General features: G+C 41.1%; 1 protein-coding gene and 1 non-coding gene across 3 annotated transcripts in view; both read left to right on the top strand.

The window, feature by feature from the left end:
- The window catches only part of WASF2 (WASP family member 2), a 74,383-nt gene that overhangs the window by 37,225 nt on the left and 9,863 nt on the right, over positions 1-27,295 (top strand). Inside the window, exons 1-6 of one of the 2 annotated variants that reach the window (XM_011228985.3) lie at positions 14,290-14,476; positions 15,694-15,866; positions 22,520-22,654; positions 23,169-23,322; positions 25,461-25,578; positions 26,586-26,716. In XM_011228985.3, the coding sequence (XP_011227287.2) occupies positions 15,737-15,866; positions 22,520-22,654; positions 23,169-23,322; positions 25,461-25,578; positions 26,586-26,716 (668 nt within the window). In that variant the 5' untranslated portion in view covers positions 14,290-14,476; positions 15,694-15,736. Of the gene's footprint in view, positions 1-14,289; positions 14,477-15,693; positions 15,867-22,519; positions 22,655-23,168; positions 23,323-25,460; positions 25,579-26,585; positions 26,717-27,295 lie in introns of those variants that run through there. The other variant, XM_002913319.4, reaches the window with a different exon arrangement.
- LOC117801210 lies at positions 3,807-3,913 on the top strand. Its single transcript, XR_004623740.1, has one exon. It is a non-coding gene; the product is annotated as a U6 spliceosomal RNA (small nuclear RNA).

Below are 27,295 nucleotides of genomic sequence, written 5' to 3'. Positions count from 1 at the left end.
CAAAGGAGTTAGTCACAGTCACCCTCCTCCATTTCATTAATTTGTTTTAGGAAGTGGTATCAATGAGGCAGAGGTGCATCTTTGGTTCATTAATATAGGGTCTGAACAGGAAAATCTATGTCAGTGGAATCCTTGAGAGTTGCTGAAAACACATAATGCTTCTTAGAACTTTATTTTTTTTTAAGATTTTTTTTTAAAGTAATCTCTACACCCACCGTGGGGTTTGAACTTACAACCCTGAGATCAAGAGTCTCATGCTCCACTGACTGAGCCAAGCAGGCACCCTGCTCCTTAGTACTTTAAATACAACTTTTCCTTTGGAGGGAAAGTGCTGTACAAACATAGCCTTGAAGTTAACCTGTACAACATAAATAATAGTTCTTGCTGTTTCTAAAGTTTAGAAAAAGTTCTGTGTTAATATAAATAAAGTTTTTTTTTATAAATATATATTCATATCTTTTTATTTTATCTTATTTTGAGAGAGAGAGAGCATGCACGTGGAGTGGTGGAGGCAGAGGGAGAGAGAGAATCCCAAACAGGCTCCACACCCAGCACCGAGCCCAACACGGGGCTCGATCTCAGAACCCTGAGATCATGACCTAAGCTGCAATCAAGAGTCGGTTGCCTAACCGACTGAGCCACTCAGGTGACCTTAAATATATATTCATATCTTAAAACAACACTTACTGAGGGGCACCTGGGTGGCTGTCAGTTAGGCAACCAACTCTTGATTGCAGCTTAGGTCATGATCTCAGGGTTCTGAGATCGAGCCCCGTGTTGGGCTCAGGGCTGGGATTCTCTCTCTCCCTCTGCCTTCATCACTCCACATGCGTGTTCTCTCTCTGTCTCTCTAAAAAACAACAACAACTCACTGATAGATTTTGGTAAGATATAGAAAAACAAAGAACAATCTTCTTAATTTCTCATCTGTGTAAGCCTTTTCCCTCCATTTTGATAGAAGTTTTTCAATGCACAGACTGTGGCAGAGCCCATTTTCAAAGCAGTTCATAGAGATTTAGCTTTGCAATTTATTTGCCCTTGGTCACCAAAAAAGAATAAAAACCAAAGAACCAGATGGCTGCTGAGGGAAAATATAACAGCACACTTGAAGGGCTAGAGACCAGAGAGCAAGGAGAATGCTTGGGGTGGTCTTAGGGAGCTAAGATGGTAGTAACAGAATATAAATTAGGTAATGGAAAATTTAGGCTACTGTACCCAAAGGCATGCTTCTGACATATTTTGGCTTGGAACTGTCTTTCTAAGTAAAGCTTCTGTGATATTGGAATGCCACAGAATTCATCTCTTGGCTTTTTGTCCCAGAAGGCACTAGAAACAGACCCTATAACATGATTTATGGCAGACAAGAAATACCAGTTCAGGGGCGCCTGGGTGGCACAGCGGTTAAGCGTCTGCCTTCGGCTCAGGGCATGATCCCGGCGTTATGGGATCGAGCCCCACGTCAGGCTCCTCTGCTGTGAGCCTGCTTCTTCCTCTCCCACTCCCCCTGCTTGTGTTCCCTCTCTCGCTGGCTGTCTCTATCTCTGTCAAATAAATAAATAAAATCTTTAAAAAAAAAAAAAAAAAAAGAAATACCAGTTCAGTTAGGGCAGGTGGTATTTAATTACCCCTCTCTGTGGGAGTGGGGCTATTCTCACCAAAATTGTTTGTGGGTGAAATCACAACAAAGATCCATAAAGTACAGCTTTATATAAATATATTTTTAAAAAGAGACATCGGTTTCTTACATTTTTCTAATGTCGAGGGTTAATTTAAAATATTAATGCTGAAAAGATTAATTTAAGATATTAAATCTACTAGGCAAGAATACATGTACATATTGTAATTACTTCCTTTTTACAATTAAAGTAATTGGATTATATTTAATGAGCTATTTACATTTAATAATTAAAAAAGACTTATCTTTTCAGTATTCCCCATATGCAGAAAGAGATGGGGGAAAACTCACTTCCGATATAATTATCTTTACTTGGGCTAAAAAGGGAAAACAACTATGCTTTTTTGGAAATAGAGTCAGAAGAATATTATTTTAAAATATACATACCCAGTTTAAGAATTACCTATATAGGAATGTGTTTTGGTTCATTGTAAAAGAAGATAAAAGATTAGGTGCTTTAAAAAAAAAAAAAAAGTCCCTGATGACAAGATTTGATGAGCCAAACGGTGCACAGAGAATGAAACTTAAAGTGATTTTCAGGGACCCTGTAGATAAAAGTAACTTGTCAGAAGTGATGGAACCCCAAATGCCTAGCTGTTTGAAAACAGGAGTTTGTTTGAAAAGCAGTAGCATCTGAGCGTGTTATCTGAGGCTGGCACTTTAAATGAGCCGGTGTTTATGTTGTTTAAAGTGAAAGATGTGAAGCCCCTGAGCAGCTGGCTAAAATTGGGTGTAGAGAGGGAGAAAGGAGTGTGTTATCCTCATTAACACCATTTCAGTTCTAGGGTAAATATGTCAGGAAGGCTTTATTGTGTTAGCATGCAGTCTTTTTTTCAAGGGAGAAGAAACTAGTCTGGGGTTTGGTGGCACTTGTGTATGAAAATGAGAAATATGAGCCTGTTTGTCTAACTTCTTGGTGTGGGTGTTTTGTGAAGAGTCAGTGTGGTGTCATGGCAAAGGCATAAACTTTTGACATGGATGCACCTGGGTTAAAAGCTGTGTGACTTTGATAAAGTTGCAGAACTGCTCTTAGTTTTAGTTCTCTCACCTGTAAAAATCAGAGCCCTAATATTTACCTTACAGTACTGTTTTGAGGATTAGAGATATATAAGAAAATGTGAATAAATACTGGGCATGTTGTAGGAATTCAGCAAACATTTATTGAGCAGACACTATAATATACAAAGAAGTTTTAAGAATCCCCACCCTTAGCTGCTGTTACTACTACTTCTGTTAGGTTGAAAGAAACTTTGTTTTTCCATTCCTGTACTCAAAGAATTGTACACTCCAAAAATCTGTACTACAAAATAGAATGTAGTGACTGCCATGGAAGAGGTTCTGCATACCTCTCTGGCAGTTTTGGAAAGGGAGAAATGACTTCAGACTAGAAGAGTCAAGGAAGGCTTCTTAGAAGCAGTGACATTTGCCTTGGGCCTTTAAGATGAAAGGATTTTTTTAAAGAAATGCCACAATCCAGATAATAGTCCCTTTGAGACTGTTTTTCTTTCAAAGTATGTAAAGTGAAAATACTGAGCTGATTCTTGACTATGATTTGGAAGACTGATACCCTTTATCTTAATTTTTAAAATTGGTATATTGTAAGCAGAGGCCATCCATTTCTTTCCCAGCATTTGTCTCTACACTCCCAGAGAGCCTGTCTCAGAAGATAAAGAGACCCCACCTGCTACTTGGCCTCCACTGAGACTGAAGAAAAGAGGACCAATTAGGAGAACCCTTTGTGTAGTGTTCAGTGCTGTTTAATCTGACCTGCTTTCCTTAAATTATTTCATTACCACTAGGAGGTGAGTCCAAACAAACTCAGCATTCTTTTGAATTAATAGTCATGAGAGCTATCAGTTACTGAGTACCTACTGGGTGTTAGACATGCCTCTAGAAGGCTCACATACGTGATCTCATTTTCTCTTTAGTACCATTGTATGAGGTAGGTTTTATTTTGCCCATTGTACAGGTGATGAGGCTCAGAGAGATTAACCAGCACAAAATCATAACTAGTGGCTCAGGAAATCCTTGAATCCCATGCCGGAACATGCCTCTGGGTTCACCAAGATATATTGATTTTTGAGGGTGGTAGGTACCTATATGAGTAGTAGCTTTAAGAAAAGAAGAACTTGTGCTTGCTTCGGCAGCACATATACTAAAATTGGAACGATACGAGGAAGAGTAACATGACCCCTGTGCAAGGATGGCACGCAAATTCATGAAGCGTTCCCTATTTTTGTTACATGCAACTAAGGAATCACTGAACACCACACCAGAAACTATTGATGAACTATACAGTGGCTAACTGAACATAATTTTTTAAAAAAGCCAAGAACTTTGTCATTGTTTTCAATTCTAATCATTCAAAAAATTAATTAAATATGTTATCCAGATATGTTATATGCTTATAGTGATGGTATCCTACCTGTTTTCAGTGCTTTCTTGTTTGTTTGATTTCAGGACACCTCCTTTTTCCTGTTGTTCCTAAAAGTACTCCATAGTATGTGTTTGAAGAATCTGACTTTAAGAATTTTAGAATACTTCTTTATTATTGAGGGCCTTGCAAAAGTAGAATGGAAATCAACCCTGACTTAAACAGGAAGCACAGGGCTGTGATCCCTGTGAGAAGGAAAATAAAGGAGGCGAGTCCTGTGATTACCCTGGCTTTCTCTCTAGATGTCTCTTCTAACCGTGGAGCAGGGAGGGGGATTCCAAGCACAGCATGCTGGTCTTGCTGAACTGAAGAGACAGATTATAGTTTGAGGGAAGCTGAGGCAACTGAAAGCTGTGTGGGTGAGTTCTGGAAAGGGGGAAGCGATAAAGAACTGCCTAGAAATCTCCTCAGAGTCCCCTTGAATCTTTGCTGACCACACACATGACTAGGGTCACACTGAGGGAGATTGGGGAAAGAGTGACCAGGAAGATGTGAGCTAACTGTTCCCAGAGCAGGGAGGTGTTTGAGTTCCTACCAGCCAGAATGGAAAGCCCATGGTGCTTACCGGGAGCATCCAGTATTGATCGAAGAGGAGGCCACATCTTTGCCCTGGGGCTAGAATATCCATAGAGTGTAGGCTACTCTAGAGCCACCCTGACAGAGCTTAAAAACAAGCCTCACAGGTACCAAACTGAACCAAAAGTAACTTAACTGCCTACGAGAATAAAGTCCAACACTTTTGAAACCAAGACAACAATGCTAGATATTCAACACTGTAAAATCATAATGTCTAACATCTAATCAGAAGTTATCATATTTACTAGGAATTGTGGTCCACAACCAGGAGAAAAATCAGTCAGTAGAAACAAAAATGACAGAGATGTTGGAATTAGTAAACAAGGATATTGAAACAGCGATTATAACTGTGTTCAAGTATATAAAGGAAAATAAGAACATACTGGTTAGGACGTAAATATACGTAGCCTTGCAAATAATTAGTGGAGTAGGGTTCCAGTCTCTCATTTTTACCATCTTTGTTCTTATGGTATTGATGGTTTGGTGAAATTTGAATATTCTCTTACACATCTTAAGTTCAAGAATCACACATGGCATTTTCGGGTTGGAGAGAACTTTATAGGTCATCTTGTCTACCCTCTCATAATATAGAAAAAGAAGTATATTTCATTGATTCTGAGATGTATGTCTGCCCCACATATTAACATCTCTTGAATCATAGTACATCTCACATTCAGTGGCATCTTAGATTTGATGAAATGCGGTAAAAAGCCCATTAGAATTGTGACCTTTCCATAAATTCTTAGTGGTAGAGTTCAAGACTTCTGCTTATATTACCCCCACCTGGAAAACCTTCCCCCTTATTTTTTTTAACGTTTTAGATGTATTTTTTTAAGATTTTATTTTTAACTAATCAATCTGTACCCCCCAGTGTGGGACTTGAACTCACAACCCCAAGATCAAGAGTTGCATGCTCTACAGATTGAGCCAACCAGATGCCCCTAGATGTATTTTTTAATTAAGTTTTTAATTTTAATTCCAGTATAATTAACGTGCAGTGTTATGTTAGTTTCAGGTGTATAATATAGCATTCAACAATTCTATACATTACTCAGGATTCATCATGATAAGTATATCCCTCTTTGTTATATCCAAATCCTGCCCAGAACTTTATTCCAGGGAGTCAGTTCACAGTGATCTTTTCATCCTTTCTATTGTCATCACTGACTGCATCATTCATTTGATAACTGAACTTCTATTTATTTGCTGTATTGTTACTTAACTGTGGTTTTATCTGCCTCCTCAATTAAATTATAAGCTCTTGGAGTCAAGGGACAGATTTATACTTCTTTGTGTCTTTTAGTGTCTACTTGATAAATATGCATTGATTGATAAGGGTACTATAATTAACTGTTAATACAACCTGAAACTTATTAATAGTTTTGTTTAGTGGTTGAGAACCACATATAAAACATTTAGAACGGTGCCTTGCACATAGTTAAATGCTAGGTATGTGTAGAACTAGTACCTCCACTACCCCTACTCTTACTTCTACAACAACAATCACTAGTGGTTTTTTTTTTTTTTAAGTAAGCTGTATGTCCAGTGTGGGGTTTGAACTCATGACCCCAAGATCAAGAGTCACATGCTCTACTGACTGAGTCTGCCAGGCGCCCATCACTATGGCTACTATTATAATTATTTTGTGCCATGCACTGTGTTAAGCATTTCATACATGCGTTATTTCATTTTTCTTCACCACAGCCTTACAAACTAGGAATCATTATACTATAACAGATTAGGAAACAAGAGATTTCATTGCTCACCAAGGTCCTAAAGCTAAAATTCGGCAGTAGTGAATTGAAACCCATACCTCTGTGTTGTACTGTCCATGCTCTTGCTATTCGACACCACTGCTGATGAGGTTTTGAGGGTTTTGGTAACTGCCTAGTAAACTGAGGGTAGAAAGAAAAGAATGGGTACTTACTTTCCCTCTGCCCAGGACTTTTCCTTATAAATCCCATATTTTGAGTGGTGAATAGACCTTGTGAGAGGAGGTAGATGTACAGCTGCCCTTAGCTGCTGACTCTTAGTCAGTTGCTGGCGGCTTGGCCGTTAGTGACAGATGAGTGTGTGACACTTTTTCAGGAATGAATTCTTGTTACAGCTGGCACAATAGAACAGTTGATATGGAATTGCATGGCAGTTCGCCCCATACTTCCACTCTCTGGTGTTCAGATGCAGCTGTGATTGCTAAGTCTCGCTCCTTACTTAGGTTGGTGTATTAACAGTCACATCCAGGACTGCCTCTTTTGCCTGCGCCATGACCACACAGTGTGTTTGTGTGTTGCTCTGAGCTGTCAGCAAAACATTTTGCTGAATCTCCTTTTTTGTTGTTGCTCTGCAACCTTTTTTCCCCTGGCCTTTCTCAGTTGTGTAAAGTCGGTTTTTGTTTTTGTTTTGTTTTTTTTTTTTTTTTGGCCTTTCCATCCCAGAGAGGGAGCAGTTACCCCAGAGAGAAGCTTTAAATATGAAGTGAGGCATCATAGAGATTAAAATGAAGAGTTAGGGGTGCCTGGGTGCCTGGCTGACTCAGTCGGAAAAGCGTGTGACTCTTGATCTCAGGGTTGTGAGTTCGAGCCCCACGTTGGGTGTAGAGATTACTTAAAAATAAAATATTAAAAAAAAATAAAAATGGGGCGCCTGGGTGGTGCAGTTGTTAAGCGTCTGCCTTCGGCTCAGGGCGTGATCCCAGCATTCTGGGATTGAGTCCCACATCAGGCTTCTCTGCTAGGACCCTGCTTCTTCCTCTCCCACTCCCCCTGCTTGTGTTCCCTCTCTCACTGGCTGTCTTTCTCTGTCAAATAAATAAATAAAATCTTCAAAAGAACAAATAAATAAATAAAAATAAAAATGAATAAAATGAATGGTTAGACAGCTGGCAGGATGAAAGGAGACTCAGTGCCTGATATGTGATTCGGTTCTGAATACCTCCTTCCTCCCTCTTTTTCAAACGTGCCTCTGTATCTGATATACCAGTGGTTGCTCCAGTGACTTGTCTCTAGGGAGCTTAACCTAGTTCAATACTCACTGCTACTTGCAAGAACCAGGAAAGAAAGGTTATACTTAGCCCCACCCTCTTTACCTTTGAAGGAGGTAGTAAAGTGGGATTAGATGTTTTTCCATAAAAATCAACAGTATGTTCCCATATGTATCACAAGCCCAGGTACTTGGAGGGGAATGCTTTTTTTTTTTTTTTTTAAGATTTTATTTATTTATTTTTTAAAAGATTTTATTTATTCGACAGAGATAGAGACAGCCAGCGAGAGAGGGAACACAAGCAAGGGGAGAGGGAGAGGAAGAAGCAGGCTCACAGCAGAGGAGCCTGACGTGGGGCCCGATCCCATAACGCCGGGATCACGCCCTGAGCCGAAGGCAGACGCTTAAACGCTGTGCCGCCCAGGCACCCCAAGATTTTATTTATTTTATAGAGAGAGAGACCATGAGCATGAGAAGGGAGGAACAGAGGGAGAGGGAGAGAGAATCTCAAGCAGACTCCGTGCTGAGCCCCATGCGGGGCTCCATCTCACAACCCTGAGATCATGACCTGAACCGAAATCAAGAGTGGGTTACTTAAACTGACTGAGGCACCCAGGTGCCCCAAGAGGAATACATTCTGTATCTATACTCTTATCTCAAATTTTTAGGGACCACTAACTGGAGATTTCTCTTTCTCTCTCTCTCTCTTTTTTTAAGATTTTATTTATTTGAGAGAGAGAGCATGTACCAGCAGGGAGAGTGGCAGGCAGAGGGAGAGGGAGAAGCAGGGTCCCCACCGAGCCGAGAGCCTGACAGGCTCGATCCCAGGACCCTGGGACCGTGACCGGAGCCGAAGGCAGATGCTTAACCTACTGAGTCACCCCGGCACCCCTGGAGATCACTCTTTCTGTCATTGGAGATAAAAAAAAAAAAGAAGCTCTTATAAATGGATACTTGATTGGAGCTTGTGTGAGTTATTGGCATATTTCTGGTAATCTTGGCTCTAAATGAATTGATTTGTAGAGGCTTGATACTTTGTTTTGTGTGTTGGCATTTGTTTTTCAGAGCAACTTAGTTGTTTTTCTTGTTAAACTCCTCTGTGATTATTTTTTTCTTTCCAATTTTTTATTTAAATTCTAGTTAAACTCCTATGTGAATTTAATGCTGAATTAATGACTATAACTGAAAGAAATCTGGTACTTGAGTACCCACAAATACCAGGGGTAAGATTTCTCCGTTTCTGTGTAAAATGATTGAAAATTTATATATATTCAATCAGTAAAAGTAAGCCCATTTAGGTGGATAGTTTGGAGTATTTCAGACCATTGCATTTTGATGAATTGGGTATTGCTAGAAATTGGCATTAGATGGGGAATGTGAAATGAACTTTGTGTTTGTAACTGAAAGTCATCAGTGATAACATTGCAGACCCTGTGTATTGTAAGTGGATACATAACAGGGAACTTGGGCCAGGGTAGAGATATAAGAAATATTTTATGTGAATAAATCTTTCCTTTGGAGATCAGAATACTTCGCAAACAAAATTTCAGTTTATTTTATTTTCAAAATTTCAGTTTAATATACATCTTTTGAGCATTTTTTTAGTGCAGCCCAAAGCTGTACTAGAAGAATGAATTGAAATTTTTTTCCCTGTTTGCCAGTCATTATTAGATTAAGAACTAGAATCAGGTTTCCAACTCTGCCATTTAAATGTATTTTCTTTTGGACAACCAGACGATCACACTGAAATAGAGCCTCATTTTGGCCATTTAAGAGGCGGTCTTCTATGGACTAGTTGATACTAGAAAAAAACAATTTTAGAGGCGAAAGTGATCCCCCAGTTTTAGCTTTAAGAGCAAAGCTATGATCAGAGTCTAAAGAGTAATAAAGGTAAGAACAAAAGGTGGTATTGCCCTCAAAAGGTAATAAGAAGTTATGGAATTACCAGGTGTGAATGGTTCTTGATAGATGTACAGTGTGCTCAAGGAGTAAGATACTGGAATTCAGAGGTCCTGTTTCCTGGGCCACTTTCCCCAAACCAAATCAGGACAAGAAGGAGCCTTAGATTTATTGAATGTAGGTTCATAGCCATTGTCATTACTTTAGGAAATTGGAAGTTTCTCCTGGTTTTAGATCACAAATAAGCTTTTTTTGGTTCTCTCTCCACTATAGTAGTTCCATTTCTGTCTCGCTCTCCCTTTTAGACATTACTCCAGTGACCTAAACTGATTTGTCAGTAATTCCTTGTGTTTGGAGGGAGTCTAGTTATATTTGTAGGTTCAGCCTCACCCTGTATTTCAACAGGAAGTGGGTGGGTGCTTAAGTCTTTAATGAGGCATTCTTCCTTGTGGTTGCTGCATGGTAGTGAGGACTGCTGTATGCAATTTAAACATTTTAATAGATTTAGATTACAGCAGGCCTGTGTGTTGTCTGTCATTTTGAAATAAAATAATTATTTGACTTTTCAATTGAAATTTTTGAACCCCTGTGGAATGCATATTCTTTAAAATAAAGAAATTTGTCTCATGAAAGAGGAAACTGGTCTACAAAGTAAAGCTCTTCTCATATACCCCCATCCAAAGTGCTGTTAACTATAGTACAGTGGGAAATGCTGAAGTGAAAGCAGAAGTCCTAATTGCCACACATATAACATCCCCACATGTTCTCATCCCCTGTTACTGCTGATCAGCATTTTGGGGGTGTGTTTCAAAGAGGAACTGCCTTGAGAAGCATTTCTGTTGTTATGGTTATTGCTATAGCTCAGATATACTTACTTTTGGATGTAACGATAGAAATCTGCAGGTGTTATCAGTGACCTTGGCTGTACATGAAGTATTGTATATTTATTTATAATAAATGGCTAGTGATAAATACTGCTGCCAAAATGAGCAGTCATCTATCTTCTGTCCTGGTAATGACAGGAATTCAGAGTGGGATACAGATGAATGTGTCCTCTCTTATATGTAGCCTTCCTTCATTACCTTCTTCCTCCCTTTCAGTTTTTCTCACCTCACACCACTTCTGCCTCAGAGTGTTGGGATCAGAGTTGTAAAAGTGTAGGGCAGATCTCAGAGTCTCCTTTTGACTTCACATTGACAACATATGATATATAAATATTTCGTGATAACTTCTAATTTACAAACTTGTAGAATCTTACTGTTTGAAGGGTCCTGAGAGAACACTCATCCAATTTCCAGTTCAAAGCATGAATCCCACCATGGTACTGACAGTTTAGACTGGCCTGTATACTGCCAGGCCATGGCTAGGGAGGGATGCCTAAAGTCTTTTATTTGTTCTCAGACTCATTCTCAAGTCCCTTAGGCTGAAAATAGCCAGGAGTAAAGATGGGGTTGCTGCTGAGTCTGGCTACATGTCTGGAACTGTTGCAAAGCCAAATTTTCCTTTGGACATACTTGGATAGCTAACTCCCAGATAAACCTGGGAGCCTCCCAGGGTGTAAATAACTTAACTTCAGGACTCTGTCTGGAACATCCTTTGGACCATTCTATATCCTACAGGTCCTAGTAACTTTAGATGGATCTAGATCTGGAGAAGGGTTTGATTCATAGCCATAATCCACCCCTCTCTACATTTCTTAGACCCACCTCTGGCCTTGGGTTCAGAATGCAGTGGATGTTGGATATTAGACTTTGGCCAGTGAGGAGGTTATGGCAACTTAGGTAGAAGCAAATCTAGGAATTTTAGAACTTGTAGGAAATCATCTGGCTTAGTCCCTTTATTTTACAGATGAAGAAACTGAAACCCAGAGTAAGAATTATATCATCTTTGATTTAGAAGGCATTGTAGAAGTCATCCAGTCTGACCTCTCAACATCAGCATCTTACAATATGAGAATGTCTCCCGCAACATTCTTGATAGCTGGTCATCCAGAGGATTGTAGGCACTCATAACCTCTGAAGAAAACCCATTCTAATATAGGACAGCTCTAATTAAAAGGAACTAACTAAATTGAAATCGATTTCCCAGTAACTTTTATCTTCTCGGTAGTTCTAATTCCTTTCCTGTGTAGCATCTCCCAAGGTATAAGACCTCAAATCCCCAAATTAGCAAATATCACTATAGCATAGTTTCCCTAATCAAAGTAAAATATAACTGAAAAAGAGCTTGATTGATTCTATGAAGACAGTTCATTCACTCTTTCATGGATCCCAAACTTCTTTTTCCAGCTGAGAACCACTACGTTCTTAGATTTCTTCACTTTCTCTTCTGTCACTGGCATTAGCATTTACCTCTTTTCATGATACTTTTAATAAAGAAACATACATTTTATCACTTTGTGAATATAGCTGTACTCTGGAGTATCAGGAGGGAGCAGCAAATAGGACTTGAAGGGATGGACTCACCACTGCAACCTGTCTGGCTTCTCGGTTCATATTTGCTAGCTGTAGTGGGCCTCTCCTTTTCTATGGTTTCTTTCTTAGCCTGTGAAGAGTCCCAACTGATCTGTTTACCTCCAGCCTTCTCCTGCCCAAATATAACATCTTTGCTTCTGGTAGAATGATTTGTCTAAAATGCAAATTTGACCATGTCACTTCCTTAATTCAGTGGTTTCTAAACATCCAGTACTCCACAAATTTTCCACTAAATGACTACTGATGATAGAGGAGTCTTTCTCAACTGGATTTCCATGAGAGAATTAAACCCAAATGCCATTAGGCATCCATTGTATGTAATGTATTAACTTTTTCTCCAATGCATCTGGAATGGTGCTAGTTATGTACAGTCTTGAGGAGAGTTGAGAAAATAGTCACTCTAATCATTTTCTTTGTTCTGTGGATCAGATGAAGAACTCAGTGTGAAAGAGCGGAGAGAGAATGTACGTTCTTCAAGAGATCCAGAAGCCTGGCTGGGAGCAACCTCCAGAAAAAAACAAACAAAACTCACTAAATGTTATAAAAGTCTAGGGTTTCTTCTTTAAATTTGTGTGAATATTGCATTCCATAGTTAAAAGTGTTTAAAAAATATTTTATCAATGAATAAAATTGATTTTACAGGAAGATTTTCCTAGGGTCCATGGAACTACAAATAACTACCTTTTTTCTCTTAGCCCTATAGTGGACATTTTATGTATGTTAAATTATTTAATGTCTCTAGGAAAATTGCCCGAGATTATACAGCTAGTAAGGTGTCAGAGTCAGGGTACGAACCCAAGTATGTTTCAACTCCACAACTTGAAGCTGAGTTGAGTCAAGAGCCTTGGAAGTCTTTGCCCATTTCTAAGTTTTATCTTCACTGGAATGTAGACTTTTTTTTTTTCTTGGTCTAATTACCGTTGTGTTTTCGGATCATGCATAATTCTGTACTTCTTACACTGAATATAACTAACTTTGATTATCCAAAAGGAAAATGAACAGTGAATCAGGTAATTCTATATAACAGGCAATCTTGTCTCTTTGGTGGTTCTGAAATATATTAAATGGCTTTTTAAAATTTTTTATTATTTTTAAAAAAGATTTTATTTACTTATTTGAGGGAGAGAGAGAGAGCGCACGCAAATGGGGTGAGGGGCAGAGGGAGAAGCAGACTCCCCGCTGAGCAGGGTGCTGAGGGGCTCTATCCCTGGACTTGGGGATCATGACCTGAGCTGAAGGCAGACGCTTAGTAGACTTAGCCACCCAGGCGCCCCTAAATGACTTCGTTTAGTAGCAGATTTACTTTTCTAATTGTTTTGTCTTGATAGATACTTACATATTGTCATTTCTTGAGTACTCTCTAGCTGGTTGTGGCAACTAGCTTTTTTGGTAAGAGAAAACCATCTTGATATTGAAAACTTGGTTCCCCGCCCATATGACATAGAGTTGACTCCATTTGTGTCTGCTTACTCAAGGCCGTTGGGAAAGCATAAATGCTAAAGTGCTGAGGTGTTAGAAGTGCCCCTTCCCTGGCCCCTAGTTGTACATGTACCTGGCCATCTGGAATCCTGTTTCCATTAGGTGTCCAGAGAGAATGTCTGGAATGTATTGTCAGTGGCCACATTCAGCACAGAATTTCAAGGGAATCTGGCTTCTTTAGCTTCTTTAGCTTCTTTGAGAAGCTGTAACAAATACTGAAATGATTGCAAATAGAGGGAGCTACAGTGGCTGTTTTCAGTCATCTCTGGCTGCATCATTGAATTTCTGGTTCTTCCAGAAAGCTTGAAATTTGAGAACCTAAGAACATCCAAAGGATGGTGTACAGAGCCCTGTGAGGTTCTTTAATTTGTAACCTCCTGCCTCCTTTCTTGTTTTAAACTCTTCACCAGTGAGTTCCTAACGACTGCGTCCTGGTACCTGATAACCCCCTACATCCTGTAAAAGAAGAGTTAGACTGGAAGGGAAAGTCCAGAGTTTGGATTAGAAAACCTGTTGAGTCAAAGGGTAACTTAGCAGAGGAACGGAATGAAAGTTATTTCCTTAGACAGTAGACAAATATTCAGGAAACACCTCTGCACCCCAAAGATAGGCACAGCTGCCACATAGTGACTATTAAAGGGAGGTTCAAAGTTATGAGCAAACAGCTGATTCTCTTGGTTCTTGGGCTGTTGCTGTTGGTGACAGGAAATCTTGTTCCCCAAGCTGCTGGCTTCCTGTTTTATTTTTACTCTTAGTAGATCAGAATGTCCATAACAAGGAGCAGTCTGTTCCAAAGGGTTCTACTCCCCCTTTGAGCCTGAAGGGTTTTTTTTTTTCTTTTCCTTTTGGTCAGACAGTATGTTGGTTCACTTTTAAGATCTACGGTACTTCGCTTGATTTAAGCATTTTGTATTCACAGTCAACTTTTTTTGGTGATGAGCTGGTGTTTTAAGATTTGATGTAAGTAAACCTCTGCTTTGCTTTAAAAAAAAAATATATATATATATATATATATGAGGAGTTTGCAATATTGGGGATGTGGGTATGTTACCTTTATGCTTTACCTTTTCATTTGAAGCAAATTTGCATTTTCCCTAGCATGAAAACCATTACGCTGTTGTAAATTTCTTCAGTTTCTCAAGATACAGAAACAGGACCAGTCCAGTGTGCCTTTGGCTGTAGTCATACCCATTTTGTTGAGACTAAAACCTCCTCCTATGCTTGTAAAGCTAGGAATTTGGTAATCTAATTCGAAAACAATAGCTCAGCATGAACCTGAAGTGGTGGGGGATTTCCTAGGGAAAGGGGCTCAGCTGACAGGATAAGAAATGGTAACTGGAAGGTTTCCGGATCTGCTCCAGACACTTCCTGCTGTCTCAAGAGCCTTTGGCCCAGGTGTGTTGAACCGGATGAGAGAGAGAGAGAGAGAGAGAGAGAGAGAGAGAAAGAGAAAGGGAGCTGTTCAGTAGAAGAGAAAGGACTAGGGAATCTTACAGCACAGTTTGCTCAGCATCGTGTTTGACATATTGAACATGTAAAACTTTCCTTGATATTCTTTAATTCTGTCAATTTACAGATGAAACTTTAGTACTGTTGATAGACATTGGCAGCTAGTGTTCAGCTGTACATTAGCAGTCATCCATCAGGAAGAACTGGAGAAGTTATGTCCTGATGTACATCAGTGGAATCACTATTGGCAACTTAATTTCATTGTGGAGATTATCGGATGACAGTAGCTCTTTTTTGATCCTTATAATTGATCATCTAGAATCTGATCTGTCTTGATTATGGACACACCAAAGATAGGATCCGTCTGTACCCTCCAGAGCCTGCTGAATGGACTGTTTTCGGACCATGCCTCCTTGCCTCTGGAGACTCTTGTTGGTTGGAGCACAGTTGTTATTTTAAGGTTTTTAGGTTTTTATGCTGCCTGTGTAACTCAGCCAGCAGTCACCAGTTCAGAATTTCTAAACTTATCCAGCAAGCCTTCTAATAGCAAACCCTAAAGATTGTAGGGAGTGGGGGGGTCTTAAAAAAGAAAAAAAATGATGGGGGAGAGAAGATTTTTAAAAGCTGTTTTAGATCAGAGCAAGACAAAAGGAAAGAAAAAAAAGACACAGCCCTAGTGTGCCTGGAATTTGTGGTTGAGTAATACTTTCCTGTTATTTCTTTTTTAGGTTGTTTTTCATCATTCAGAACATTGCCTGAAGCAGGTCCACCATGCCGTTAGTAACGAGGAACATCGAGCCAAGGCACCTGTGCCGTCAGACGTTGCCTAGCGTTAGAAGCGAGCTGGAATGCGTGACCAACATCACCCTGGCAAATGTCATCCGACAGCTGGGCAGCCTGAGTGAGTGCCGCAGAGAGCCTGTGCTTTGCCCTCAGGGGTCGTTGGTGCTCTTTATTTAGTTTCCTTCTCCTCCCGTGTTCCTATTTCTTCCCCATCTGCCTTCCCTAGGTAATGTGAAAATGTATCCCCCCCTCCCGAAAGAGAGGTTCCTTTTTGGTACAGATTCTTCCTCTCAACCCTTTCTTCATCTACCACCACCCTCTAGGTTCCCTCCACCTCCCCCTCCACCTGCTTCAAAAGAAATCTGTGGGAAGGGTAGCAGGAAGGGCTGCAGCAGAAACTGCAGATGGAATGACAGAGCAGAATTCTCTGTGTGTAAAGTGGGAGGTTCACAGAGCAGTATCTTAGGTTGGAGAATGTGCCTGTAATTGCAGGAGCTGTTCAATGTAGCTGACTTTGTTGAAGCCTCAAATGTGCCAATAGTCTTTATCTACCCAACACCCCCTCCCCCTAACTTTTCTTCCCAAAGAGGAGTAAAGCAAACATGCACTCAGAGAGATTCTAGCTGACTTGTCTACACTGGTACACATTTAATTGTGCTGCAAGCCCCCAGGTCCAAGTTCAGGGTACAAATTACTTGTGCAGCCTCTAGGGTATTGGGAGTTTTGCAAGCTGCATTTACACACAATGACACAAAGTGTAACTGGAGCCATTCTTCTCTAGGAGAAAGATAAGGCTTAACCCAGTGTGTTTTGGAGCTGAAGAAAAGCCAGTTCAACGGTATTTTTGTTGTTTTTTTAATTGGCAAGAATGAATGAGATTGTCTCGGGTGGGGTACATGCATGGGTTTGGATTTCACTCTGAATCAAGCTGATTTTGTTTGAAGCTGAGGTATGGGAAGGGAAGATGCTTGGACAGGCTCTGCATTTGTCCGGTGCCACTCCAGCTCCCATAAGAACGTCCGTCAGGTTGCCATTTTAGTGATCTTCTTAGCAAAGGCATCTTGGTATGAATTATTTCAGTCACTCACACCTCCTATCACATCACTGCCCTTAGTGAAGGCGGTGGGATACCAGGAAAGCCTGCCTTCCCCCAGATAGAAACAGGGCCCTGAGGAGACAGAGCTCTGTGACCATACAATGTATGGGGCCTGAGATTCCTAAGCCTTTACCTAGCTCCGTTGATCCAAGGCTTAGGGAAACTTGGATGAGTGTCACGAAGAAATGAAACTCTGCCAGCGCCTGTCTTACACAAAGGAACACTGACAGCAGTGCAACAGCAGTGCAGCTGACAAGGAAGCACGGGAAGGCGGTAGAGAGCCTCACTGCTTCTTAAAAGCATCATTTCTGCTTCTGTCACCCTGAGAAGGCCAAATGGGTGGAAGTCAATCACACACTGGTTCCTTCTCCATAGGACAAAGGACATCTAGCTAATGATGCTTCTTACTCTCACTCAGCAGGAGTTATGCTCTCTCTCAGGTGTTTTTCCAGGGTAGTGTTGATGGATGTCATTGCTCACTCTCCCACTTGTGATCAGACCACTCCTGTCTGGAGGAAGCCGATCTGAGGGCCGGGGTTGGTCTGTGCCTATGGAAACAAGATTTCCTCATGTTGTGGAGCTGACTGACCCTTTATTCATCCAATAAACATGTATTGAACATATTTTATGTGCCAGATGCTGAGGGAATACAGCGATAATAAGAAATGGTCTCTTCCTTCCAGGAGCTCATAATCTACCAGAGGAAACAGAAATAAATAATTCTTAAAGGGAGAGGGTGAGAGAGGAACTCACATTTGTTGATTGCCTACTTTATGCCAGGTTTTAATAGGATCTTGACATAGATGATCTCATTTATTCCCCTTGATGATCCTTCAAGGGTAGGTGGTGGTATTCCCATTTTTCAGGTGAAGAAATGAAGGCTCAGAAAAGTAAGGTGACTTGCCTAGAGAGACAACAGCCAGTAAGAGGTAAAGTTAGACTTCCAAAGAATTTCTCAGCTCTGTCCTGTACTCTCTGTCTCTGCCAACACTGCCCTGGTTCACACCGTCGTTGACTTTCTGCTGAACGATTGCCTTATTCTCCCTCTGGCTTCCCTTTCTCTTTTCAACCCTCTTAAATCTGTAAACCTAAAAATCTTGTAAATCTTAAACCTGTATCCCTGTCAGAGTGGTCTGCTCAAAACGCAAATCTCACTTTTTACTTTTGCAATTCTGAATTGTTTGACTTTTTGAAAGTTAAGTCTGTTAACTTTTGCATTCAAAAAGTGTATGTTTTTTTAAGATTTGATTTATTTATTTGAGAGAGAGAGTAGAGAGAGCATAAGCAGGGAGGAGGGGAGAAGCAGAGGGAGAGGGAGAAGCAGGCTCCACACTGAGCAGGGAACCCGATGTGACCGAAGGCAGACGCCCAACCGACTGAGTCACCCAAGTACCCCTAAAAAGTGTTTTTATTTTTTAATTTAATTTTGTTTATTTATTTAAGATTTTATTTATTTATTTGTCAGCCAGGATGCTGGGGTCATGACCTGAGCCGGAGGCAGATGCTTAACCGACTGAGCCACCCAGGTGTCCCTAAAAAGTGTTTTTATTTTTTTATTTTTATTTTTTATTTTTTTTAAGATTTTATTTATTTATTTGACAGAGAGAGACAGCCAGTAAGAGAGGGAACACAAGTAGGGAGAGGGGGAGAGGAAGAAGCAGGCTCCCAGCAGAGGAGCCTGATGTGGGGCTCGATTCCAGAATGCCGCAATCACACCCTGAGCCGAAGGCAGACGCTTAATGACTGAGCCACCCAGGTGCCCCAAAAATGTTTTTAAATAAAAGTGTGAATGTTAAAAATCTCCCTATTCCTCACTGTGGGATTGTTTAAGTTTCTTGGTCTGGCATTCAAGACTTTTCAATACCTGCCTTCCTTTCCAGTCTCATTTTTCGCAATCCATCTTCTCCTATTTTACAGTCTTTTTAAAAGAAAAAAAAATTTTTTTTAATGAAAAAAGAGGGAAAGGGGTAAAAAGAAAGAATGAATTATCAACTACTTGTAGTACTTCTGAGATAGACCATAGTCTCTCATACTTGCATGCAGTGCCCTTGCTGTTATTCCTCCTGCCTGGAGAACCCTCACCATCCTTGTTGCTAATCTTCAAGGCCTAGCTCAACGACCTCCTCTAGGCTGGACTAGGTGCTTCTCTGAGCTCCTATTATGTGCCTGTAATTATTACCTACCACATTATATTGAAAATTATCTGTATCTCTTACACTAAATTAAAAGTTCTCTGAAGGCAGAAATCATGTGTTGTTTGTTCTTAAACCCAGTGTTTATCTTGTGTAGTATCTGGTACCCAATAGAACCTCAGTAAATGTTTGTTGAATGATTCATGTCTGTATTCTCTCCATCACTCCATGCTGTTCCTGCATAGAGAATATAGGGAAGGAAGTAATACTTTCTATGGGGAGTCAGTGCATGGTATGGGAGTATAGGGAGAATTAGGGAAAGCTTCAGAGAAGAGGTTAGATTTGAACCAGGCCTTGAAAGATGACTAGAATTTCATCTTGCAGACAATGGGGCACGAATAGGCTCATATGTGCTTCACATTCATGACCTTGACCTCACGGCCTCATGTACTACAGCCAGGAGTGCTTGGTCTATTAGGCAGAATCTGATTATGGAATGGATAAAGCACAAAACTAAAAATTCCACAGTCTTGGATTGCTCCATTATAGCATATCTAGAATTTTTATTTTCCCTCAGTGCAGAGAGATTGGTATTTCACATATTAGGTTGCCATAGCTTAGGAAATATAGGCACAGCCAGCCAGCCTGCACTTTTGAATCCGTATCCTGACCACCCGGTAGAATGGAACCTCACATGGGTAATTAAGAAATCATGCTATGGGGGCGGCTGGGTGGCTCAGTCGTTAAGTGTCTGCCTTTGGCTTAGGTCATGATCCCAGCGTTCTGGAATCGAGCCCCGCATCACCATCCGGCTCCCTGCTCAGCAAGAAACCTGCTTCTCCCTCTCCCACTCCCCCTGCTTGTGTTCCCTCTCTCACTGCCTCTCTCTCAGTCAAATAAATAAAAATCTTAAAAAAAAAAAAAAAAGAAAGAAAAGAAAGAGAGAAGAAAGAAAAGAGAGAAGAAAGAAAGAAAGAAAGAAAAGAAAAGAAAAGAAAAGAAAAGAAAAGAAAAGAAAAGAAAAGAAAAAAAAGAAAGAAAAGAAACCATGGTATGATACTGGGCTTTTCTGAGTGTAGTGGGGCCATGCCACTGGGGGGCTCCAAGACTCTCACTTAGACTTCAAGCAAGAGCGGCGTCACATTTGTAAAAATAGTTTTACCTGTTCACTTCTGCATAAGATTTTATTTGAACAGTTCTGCTAAGGGAAGAAAAGAATTGAAGACTGCTTTTGGAATCTCCTGCAAAATATGGTTGATAACGATTATGAATGTCTTGATGTGATAGTGGGTCTGTCTTGGTAATCTGAATGAATGAAATTTAACTCTGAACAAGGTACTTTGGTTTTCTCCTATGTAAGTATCACACTTCTGTTTTCAGAGAGTGGAGTAATGTTTAGTACTTGAAGAATAGGGACTCTCATATTGCTGACTGGAATTATATCTTAATTTCTTGTAAGTGTGAAACAGCATATTTAGATACTCACAGTCTTGAAAGTCATCTGATGTGGTCGAGCAATATAAGGAAGAATTTCGTTGTAACAACCTAACATTTTTAGCTAATTTAATCCTATGACAATTTGGTGAGGTTGATACAGTTACCCCTGTTTTACAGATGAGGAAATTGAGGTTGAGACATTGTGACTTGCTGAAGAGAATGCAAGTATTAATAGAAAGAACTGAGATTAAATCCGAATTTTACTGATTGAAGTCCACTGCTTCTTCCATTATCATCTTGTAGTTCTAAGTAGGCCCAGGGCCTGATGTGATGATGTGACAGTGCGGAAACCTTCACACCATCTCGCTCCCTCTTCAAATAGCATTCTCAGTGTTTGCATGTTTATATGTTGGGGGTAAGATCTTATCTTGAAAATCACTGTGCCACATTCAGCCACTACTCGCACTACCACTACTCCCTTCACCGAGGAGCAGGAAATCCTGGGTACTCTCTCAGTGCCTTAAGGGTGGGTTGATTCGGGGTTTTCTTTTCCTCCAGAATAGCTAGTTGGTAAATAGATTTTTTTTTTTTTTTTAAGTAATCCCTACGCCCAACGTGGGCTCAAACTCACGACCTCAAGATCAAAAGTCACATGCTCTACCAATTGAACCAGCCAGGTGCCCTGGTTAACAGATATTTTTGAGGCTGGTTCATTTTGCACACGTAATGTTGCATGTTTATCTGCTTTAGCTTTCCAATCACGGTTTTCCATTAGCTGGATGAGCATGATGCAGTATGGTTTTTATAGGAACTTAGCTGTATTGTGGACAGGGATCAGGTAGGATCCGCAGCCTGTGAAACAGAAGTGCAGTTTCGTTAGCCAAAACCCAGGAGCTTCCCATGGTTGTTTAAATCACAGGATCGTTCAGTATGCAAAGACTTGTTCCTTCCTTGATTAGAAACTCCTTATTGACTAAATTTACCAGCAATTCAAAATATGCTGTTGATTGGTCTTATCCTTCTCTCCAGGTTACACTGGGAAGGTGAGCTGCAACTCACCATGAAGGTTCAGTTTTGGCCTTTTAACTAATATTTTTCCCCTCAAATGTGGATTAAGCACAAATATAGTTTAGAAGGTAAAAATCAGAGTCTACTTAAAATAGTTCTCAGTAGTTTTTTGGTTGGGCACTGTCACTTATGCCTACCTTCACCTTGCAAGTAAGAAACTCAGATGGTATATTTATTCATGTGTGCTGCTTTTCATTCCTAGCAAGAATGTGCTTTGTGGCTTGGAATGACAATATGGTGGTAGTGTCAAATTGCTGGTAGGTTTCTTTGGCTGCAAATTCTCCTTGCATTCCAGGGTTGAAAGTACGGAACTCTTTTCTTTTTCGAAAAAATAAGATACTGTGGAAAGAGACCACTGGTATGTTGGTTTTCAGGGAAGGCTTGAAAATTTCAGCTTTTCACTTGTTCCCTGAGATGTAGATTTGAAGGATTACAACCTAAAGCAAAGACTTCCAAAGTTGTAGGTTATAAAATATAAGATAACCTTTTCACCCCTTGGAAGAAGTTATAAGTCTCTGCTATGAGTTGTTGATAAGTTCAAGGCCCCTCAAAGATACTGCAACTCGTCATGGTTGCCAAGTGTACTGTGGAGGTTCCACTGAGGATGTAATTTCTTATTTTTCATGTTAATTGTAGACACCTACAAGGTCCTTGTAACTCCCAATCTGTTTTCCAGAACCATTTTACAAGGTGCTTTTACAGAGCAGCAAGGAGCTAAGGGCTATAGGCAAATGTGTAGACATATTGTCTGCTCTTCCAGGATTAATTTTTTGTGTTGCACCTTTTGATATTACTCAGCCTGCATTGAGTTCGTGACAATTCAGAGTTTGCCAAGAAGACTTAGAGAACAAATGCACACTGCTCAGGCTATGGAGGGCTCGTTTCTATCCCCAAGAGCAAGCATCTGCATGTAACCCAAACCATCTTAGGGGGTGGGTGTGTGTTGGGGAGGTGGGGAATAAGATCTTCAGTAGCAAGTTTTTCTAACCATTTATGTCATTTTTATGCTCTAGTGACTTGGTTTCTTTGCTCTTTCAGGTAAATATGCAGAGGACATTGTTGGAGAGCTCTTTACTCAGGCAAATACCTTTGCCTCTCGGGTAAGCTCCCTTGCTGAGAGGGTCGACCGCCTACAAGTTAAAGTCACTCAGCTGGATCCCAAGGAAGAAGAAGGTAAGGAAGCTGAGCTCAGCATTTGTAGTCTTTGCTGAGGAGTTTCTTAGGATTTTTTTTCTCCTGATTTATAAAAAAGGGGGGAAAAATCACAGAGACCTATTGAGTTTTGCTTTGAAATGACACAAGCCTGGGTGGTGTAAAGAAACCTTTTTAGCTCTGCCACACCCCTACACGCTCCCTTTCTCCCATTCCCCCAATTCTTGCTCAAATTCCCCCTCCCCCAGTCGTATTTTGTTACCATAAAAGTACTTGGAAGATTCATTCCTCCTAAGGAGAGGCCAGCTAGATCTGGCCACATAGTAAACCTTTGTGTTGCCTCATTTTGTTCAGTCGTGAAATGGCTGGGCTGCTGACAGCCTTGTGGGGCTTCCCCAGAGGGGGAGAAAAAAAACCTGGCTGCAGACAGCCGCAGCCAAGAAACGCAGCAGCTGAGGCCTCTCAGACTGGTGTGACTCAGTGTTTGCTCAAATAGCCTGTCGTCCATTTTCTCCTGCCTTCCATCTTCTCTCAGTGTCACTGCAAGGAATCAACACCCGGAAGGCCTTCAGGAGCTCTACTATTCAAGACCAGAAGCTTTTTGACAGAAACTCTCTCCCAGTACCTGTCTTGGAAACATATAACACCTGTGATACTCCTCCCCCTCTCAACAATCTCACCCCTTACAGGTAACCTGGCGAGTTCCTCCCTTTGTTGACCTGTGGTTAACAGCACTGGATTGTCTTTTTATTTAAAGATGTTTACATCAGAGGATTATATCCAAAAGCTTACTACCTACCCCAGAGTTGTTTGTGGCAGCAGCCCCTAATATTTACCATATAAACATTTGTCACTTATTGTTTGGTTTCTGAAATTCATAGTAAGTATAATATATATTGAAAGTTTGCTGTAGCAGTACGTGCTGCAGAGTTTAATTTGGTATAAGCCAGGTCCATCTTGGATCCTGTCCAAGGAATTTAGTTATTATAGAACCAAAAGGACTTTGTTACAAAGCAGTCCTAGAGCATGCATCCCAGGGGCAACATTCTAGCAAGGCTCCCACTTACTCAGAAACCACTAGATTACCAGATGTTTGGGTGTGTTAGTGGGGCTGGCTTTGTGGACTGGCTGCTCTGGGCCCTCAGGGTCCTTCCAGAGCTTAAGAAATAATTGGCATTCTTCCAAATGAGTGTCGTTCACTTTGTTTAGAACATCCTTTTGACATTCCCCCTCTGCAAGGACCTACGGTGCTGCAGCTAAACTTGAGAAAGAAGGTAGCCGTGTAGACAACGTAAAGCCCCTCCCCCTCCAGTGGTCCGTAGTGTGATCATCCTGCAAAAAACCACTGAGCAGGGGCAGAAAGTGAATATTTATCTTGCTTGTATCCATAAATATCTTCAGAACAGGTAAAAAGTAATTACAGATAGCTGGAGGCAGGTGTCTTCTGCGAGACATGGGTATACTGCAAAGTAGAATGTGTGTGTGTGAAACTCAAGGACATCCACCTGATCCAGGGAGCCTGGAAGTAGGAGCATGGTAGCTATTCACAGGATAAAAGTACATAGCACCTATGCCATAGCTTTATCCTGTGTTATTACTGTGTAAAACTATGTTCGTTGGCTTTCAAAGCCGTCAGTCGGCTAGCAGAATAGGGCAGAGATTTGACTCCAGCCTCCATCATTTATCGAGTTGGATTTGGGCAGAGAGGTTTCAGGGCACGAAGGGAGTGTACACCTGAAGCTGAAGGGAGTATGACATATGACATAGGGCTTGTGTGATAGAATGGGCTAAACAAATGATATTAAGACAAGTTTATTTTTCAGTTGATGGTATTTTCCTTTTTATCATTCTCCTCTCAATTATCTGGATTTGGCCTAACAGAAATGAGTAGTGGTGTAGCTAACTCAGAACGAGATTTAATATAAAAATCATTAGTGTGGATTTGGAAATGCTTTCTTTGTGTCGTGACAGGCCAGGGAATAGAATTGCCTTTCTAATTCTTTTTAGTTTAGAATAGTGCTAAAATAAATGTCCACCCCTAGCGCATGCTTTCTAGAAAGAGAGACTTAGTCATGCCAAAGTGCAGGATTCCAATCAGTATCATCAGGTAACCCTTACATGGACACTCAGTAGCTCTCTCTGTACTTCTGTCACAGCCACTGAAAGATGGTAATTTAATCTGGCCATAAAACAGCTGGCCATCTGTTCTCACTGGGGCCCCCTTGTGGTTGGGGGGTAGGGTGGGGGATGCCGAGCTATTCCAGAAGGGAGCGAGAAGGTGGATTGCTATGGTTACCCGTTTGTACAGAGGAATAACAGCTGCACACATACATGCTTCCATGTGAATGTATCTATACCTAATGTACACGTGTGAGCCTGCACATACATGTACAGGTGTCAGGTGGGTGGGAAGCCACTAAAGCTTCTTAGAGAGTTCTGGGGAATTGGTGGGGAAGGGGAACCAATGGCAGAAATCCCCTCTGATGTGCCAGGATATCAGGATATCCTCAGGGAGATGTCTGTAGCTATGCAGATCATTAGAAATAACCAGGATCCCTGCTGCTCTAGCCTATTCTTGCCCTGACCATGCAAATGCCTCTACCAGGAATTGAAAGTAAGGCTAAGTTTCTTAAAAAGCCAGATAAGTAAAGAGGTGCCATTCAGGGGGCATTGGAATGCTGGTGTGGAAGAGGAAATATGCAGTCAATTTGAATGACTTCTTGATTCCTCAGTGTAAAAACTGCTAACTGGTAGGTATTTGGAATATTGGATTTGGTTGGGAGCTCATCTGTCTACTGACAGCTACTTGTCTTCATTTCTATACCAGGGACGATGGGAAAGAGGCACTCAAATTCTACACAGACCCTTCGTACTTCTTTGATCTTTGGAAGGAGAAGATGCTGCAGGACACCAAGGATATCATGAAAGAGAAGAGAAAGCATAGGGTGAGGGGAAAGGGGCCTCTGTTCTACACATCAGTAGGCACGATTGTGGAGGGGGGATAAAAAGGACGACAGTCTTATATGAAGTAATCATTCCGAGGGGCTGCTTGCTTGGATGCCAGGTGAAATTCTTTAAAAAATGTGTCCACTCCAAGCACAACCAAGATGAAAGTATAAATCACACCAAAAATGTGTTTGTTCCCCCTAGCGCTATTAACAATTGCGTATATTCAGGCTGAGTTTTAGAAATTGACTTTTCTATTCACCATTTATTTCTCTTGCAGTTTGCACCTGACTCTGCTGGACACTCAAGCTAGGCTAGTCCCTTCCCTGCCAGTTTTGCAGCTCATTTCTCAGAGAGCAGCACAGGGCTCTACAGTGTTTGATTTACAAACAGGAACAGTTTAACACCTTCACTACTGATTGGGTGGGGTGGGGTGGGGGCATCGGCCTAGTTTTGGGAGCTGCTCCTCTACCCTTAGACCTCCAGTGATGTGTGTAAGCATATGACCTACCAGTTGCAACCCCACAATCCCATTAGCATGGCTGCCGGGAGACCCAAGAAAGCACCAGGAGCGAGTGCAGCTGCACAGGCTGAGGAACTCCTCATTGGTTGTTTGATTTTGTTTTGTTAACTATTGCCTTATATTTGTCCCAGAGACAGTGACTGACCTTCATGGCAGAGCAAATAACAAATAGCTTTTTACTAACTTCCTAACAATTACAGCTGCTCAGAAACATGAATGAGTTACCCAAAGAGGTAGTGAGTTTCCCATCTGTAGAGGTGTCTTGAGTGTTGGATTGAGTGATTATGTTTGACCTGGGGAGGTGGTTTGGACTAGATGACCTCTAGGTCACTCCAAAACCAGTAGTTCTATAAATTCTCTAGTTACTGTATGTTGTCTAGGCAAATCATCTCTTGGGTGTGCATCCCTGAAGGTGGATGGAATTTTAATGAAGGACTTTGGAATAATGTTTTACAAAGGCTTTTCTGTTTCTTTTCATTATAGAAAGAAAAGAAAGATAATCCAAATCGAGGGAATGTAAATCCACGTAAAATCAAGACACGGAAGGAAGAGTGGGAGAAGATGAAGATGGGACAAGAATTTGTGGAATCCAAAGAAAAGCTGGGGACTTCTGGGTAGGTGATGCTTTCATATTATTGGTAGCATTCTTTGAAGGGCCTGGGGCCCTGGAGGCAACAGCCTGACAGCTCTGGTGTGACACCTTTCACACACCCCTGAAGTCTCGCTGTGTGGTTAAGATCAATACCACTGTTAATCACCTACCTTCACGTGCATCCATCTGGTGATTAAAATTTGCTAAATAAATCAAGAGACTCAGCAGTTTAAATGAGGTGACTGTAGTAGTCTGGAAAAGAAGGCCCATGGCTTTTAGTGCCCTTGCTCTGCCAGACACTAGTATGTCTATGGGCCTCAAAGGAAACACTGGAAAGAGAAGAAAAGTGGTCTTGGGAGCCCTTTGCCTCCAGAGCATTGATTTGAAGGTCGTGCCTAAGAGCTGGGCATTTCACAGGAGTGGAGAGGGCCAGGCAGAGAATTTGTGCACATCACCAAAGCAACTTTTCAGTCAGCCTTTGTCCGTCTGAGGAGAGAAGCTGGCCAAGGGACTGAAAGCAAACCTCAGAGACAGTGTGGGAAAGGTCGCTTGGCCAGTATTGAGGCTATATATCTCCATGGGGAAACAGTAGATGTCAGTC

Source organism: Ailuropoda melanoleuca, chromosome 2 (assembly GCF_002007445.2).
Source record: "Ailuropoda melanoleuca isolate Jingjing chromosome 2, ASM200744v2, whole genome shotgun sequence".
Taxonomy (NCBI): domain Eukaryota; kingdom Metazoa; phylum Chordata; class Mammalia; order Carnivora; family Ursidae; genus Ailuropoda; species Ailuropoda melanoleuca.
The sequence above is the reverse complement of the archived record's forward strand: the minus strand, read 5'-3'. Positions and strand labels throughout refer to the sequence as shown.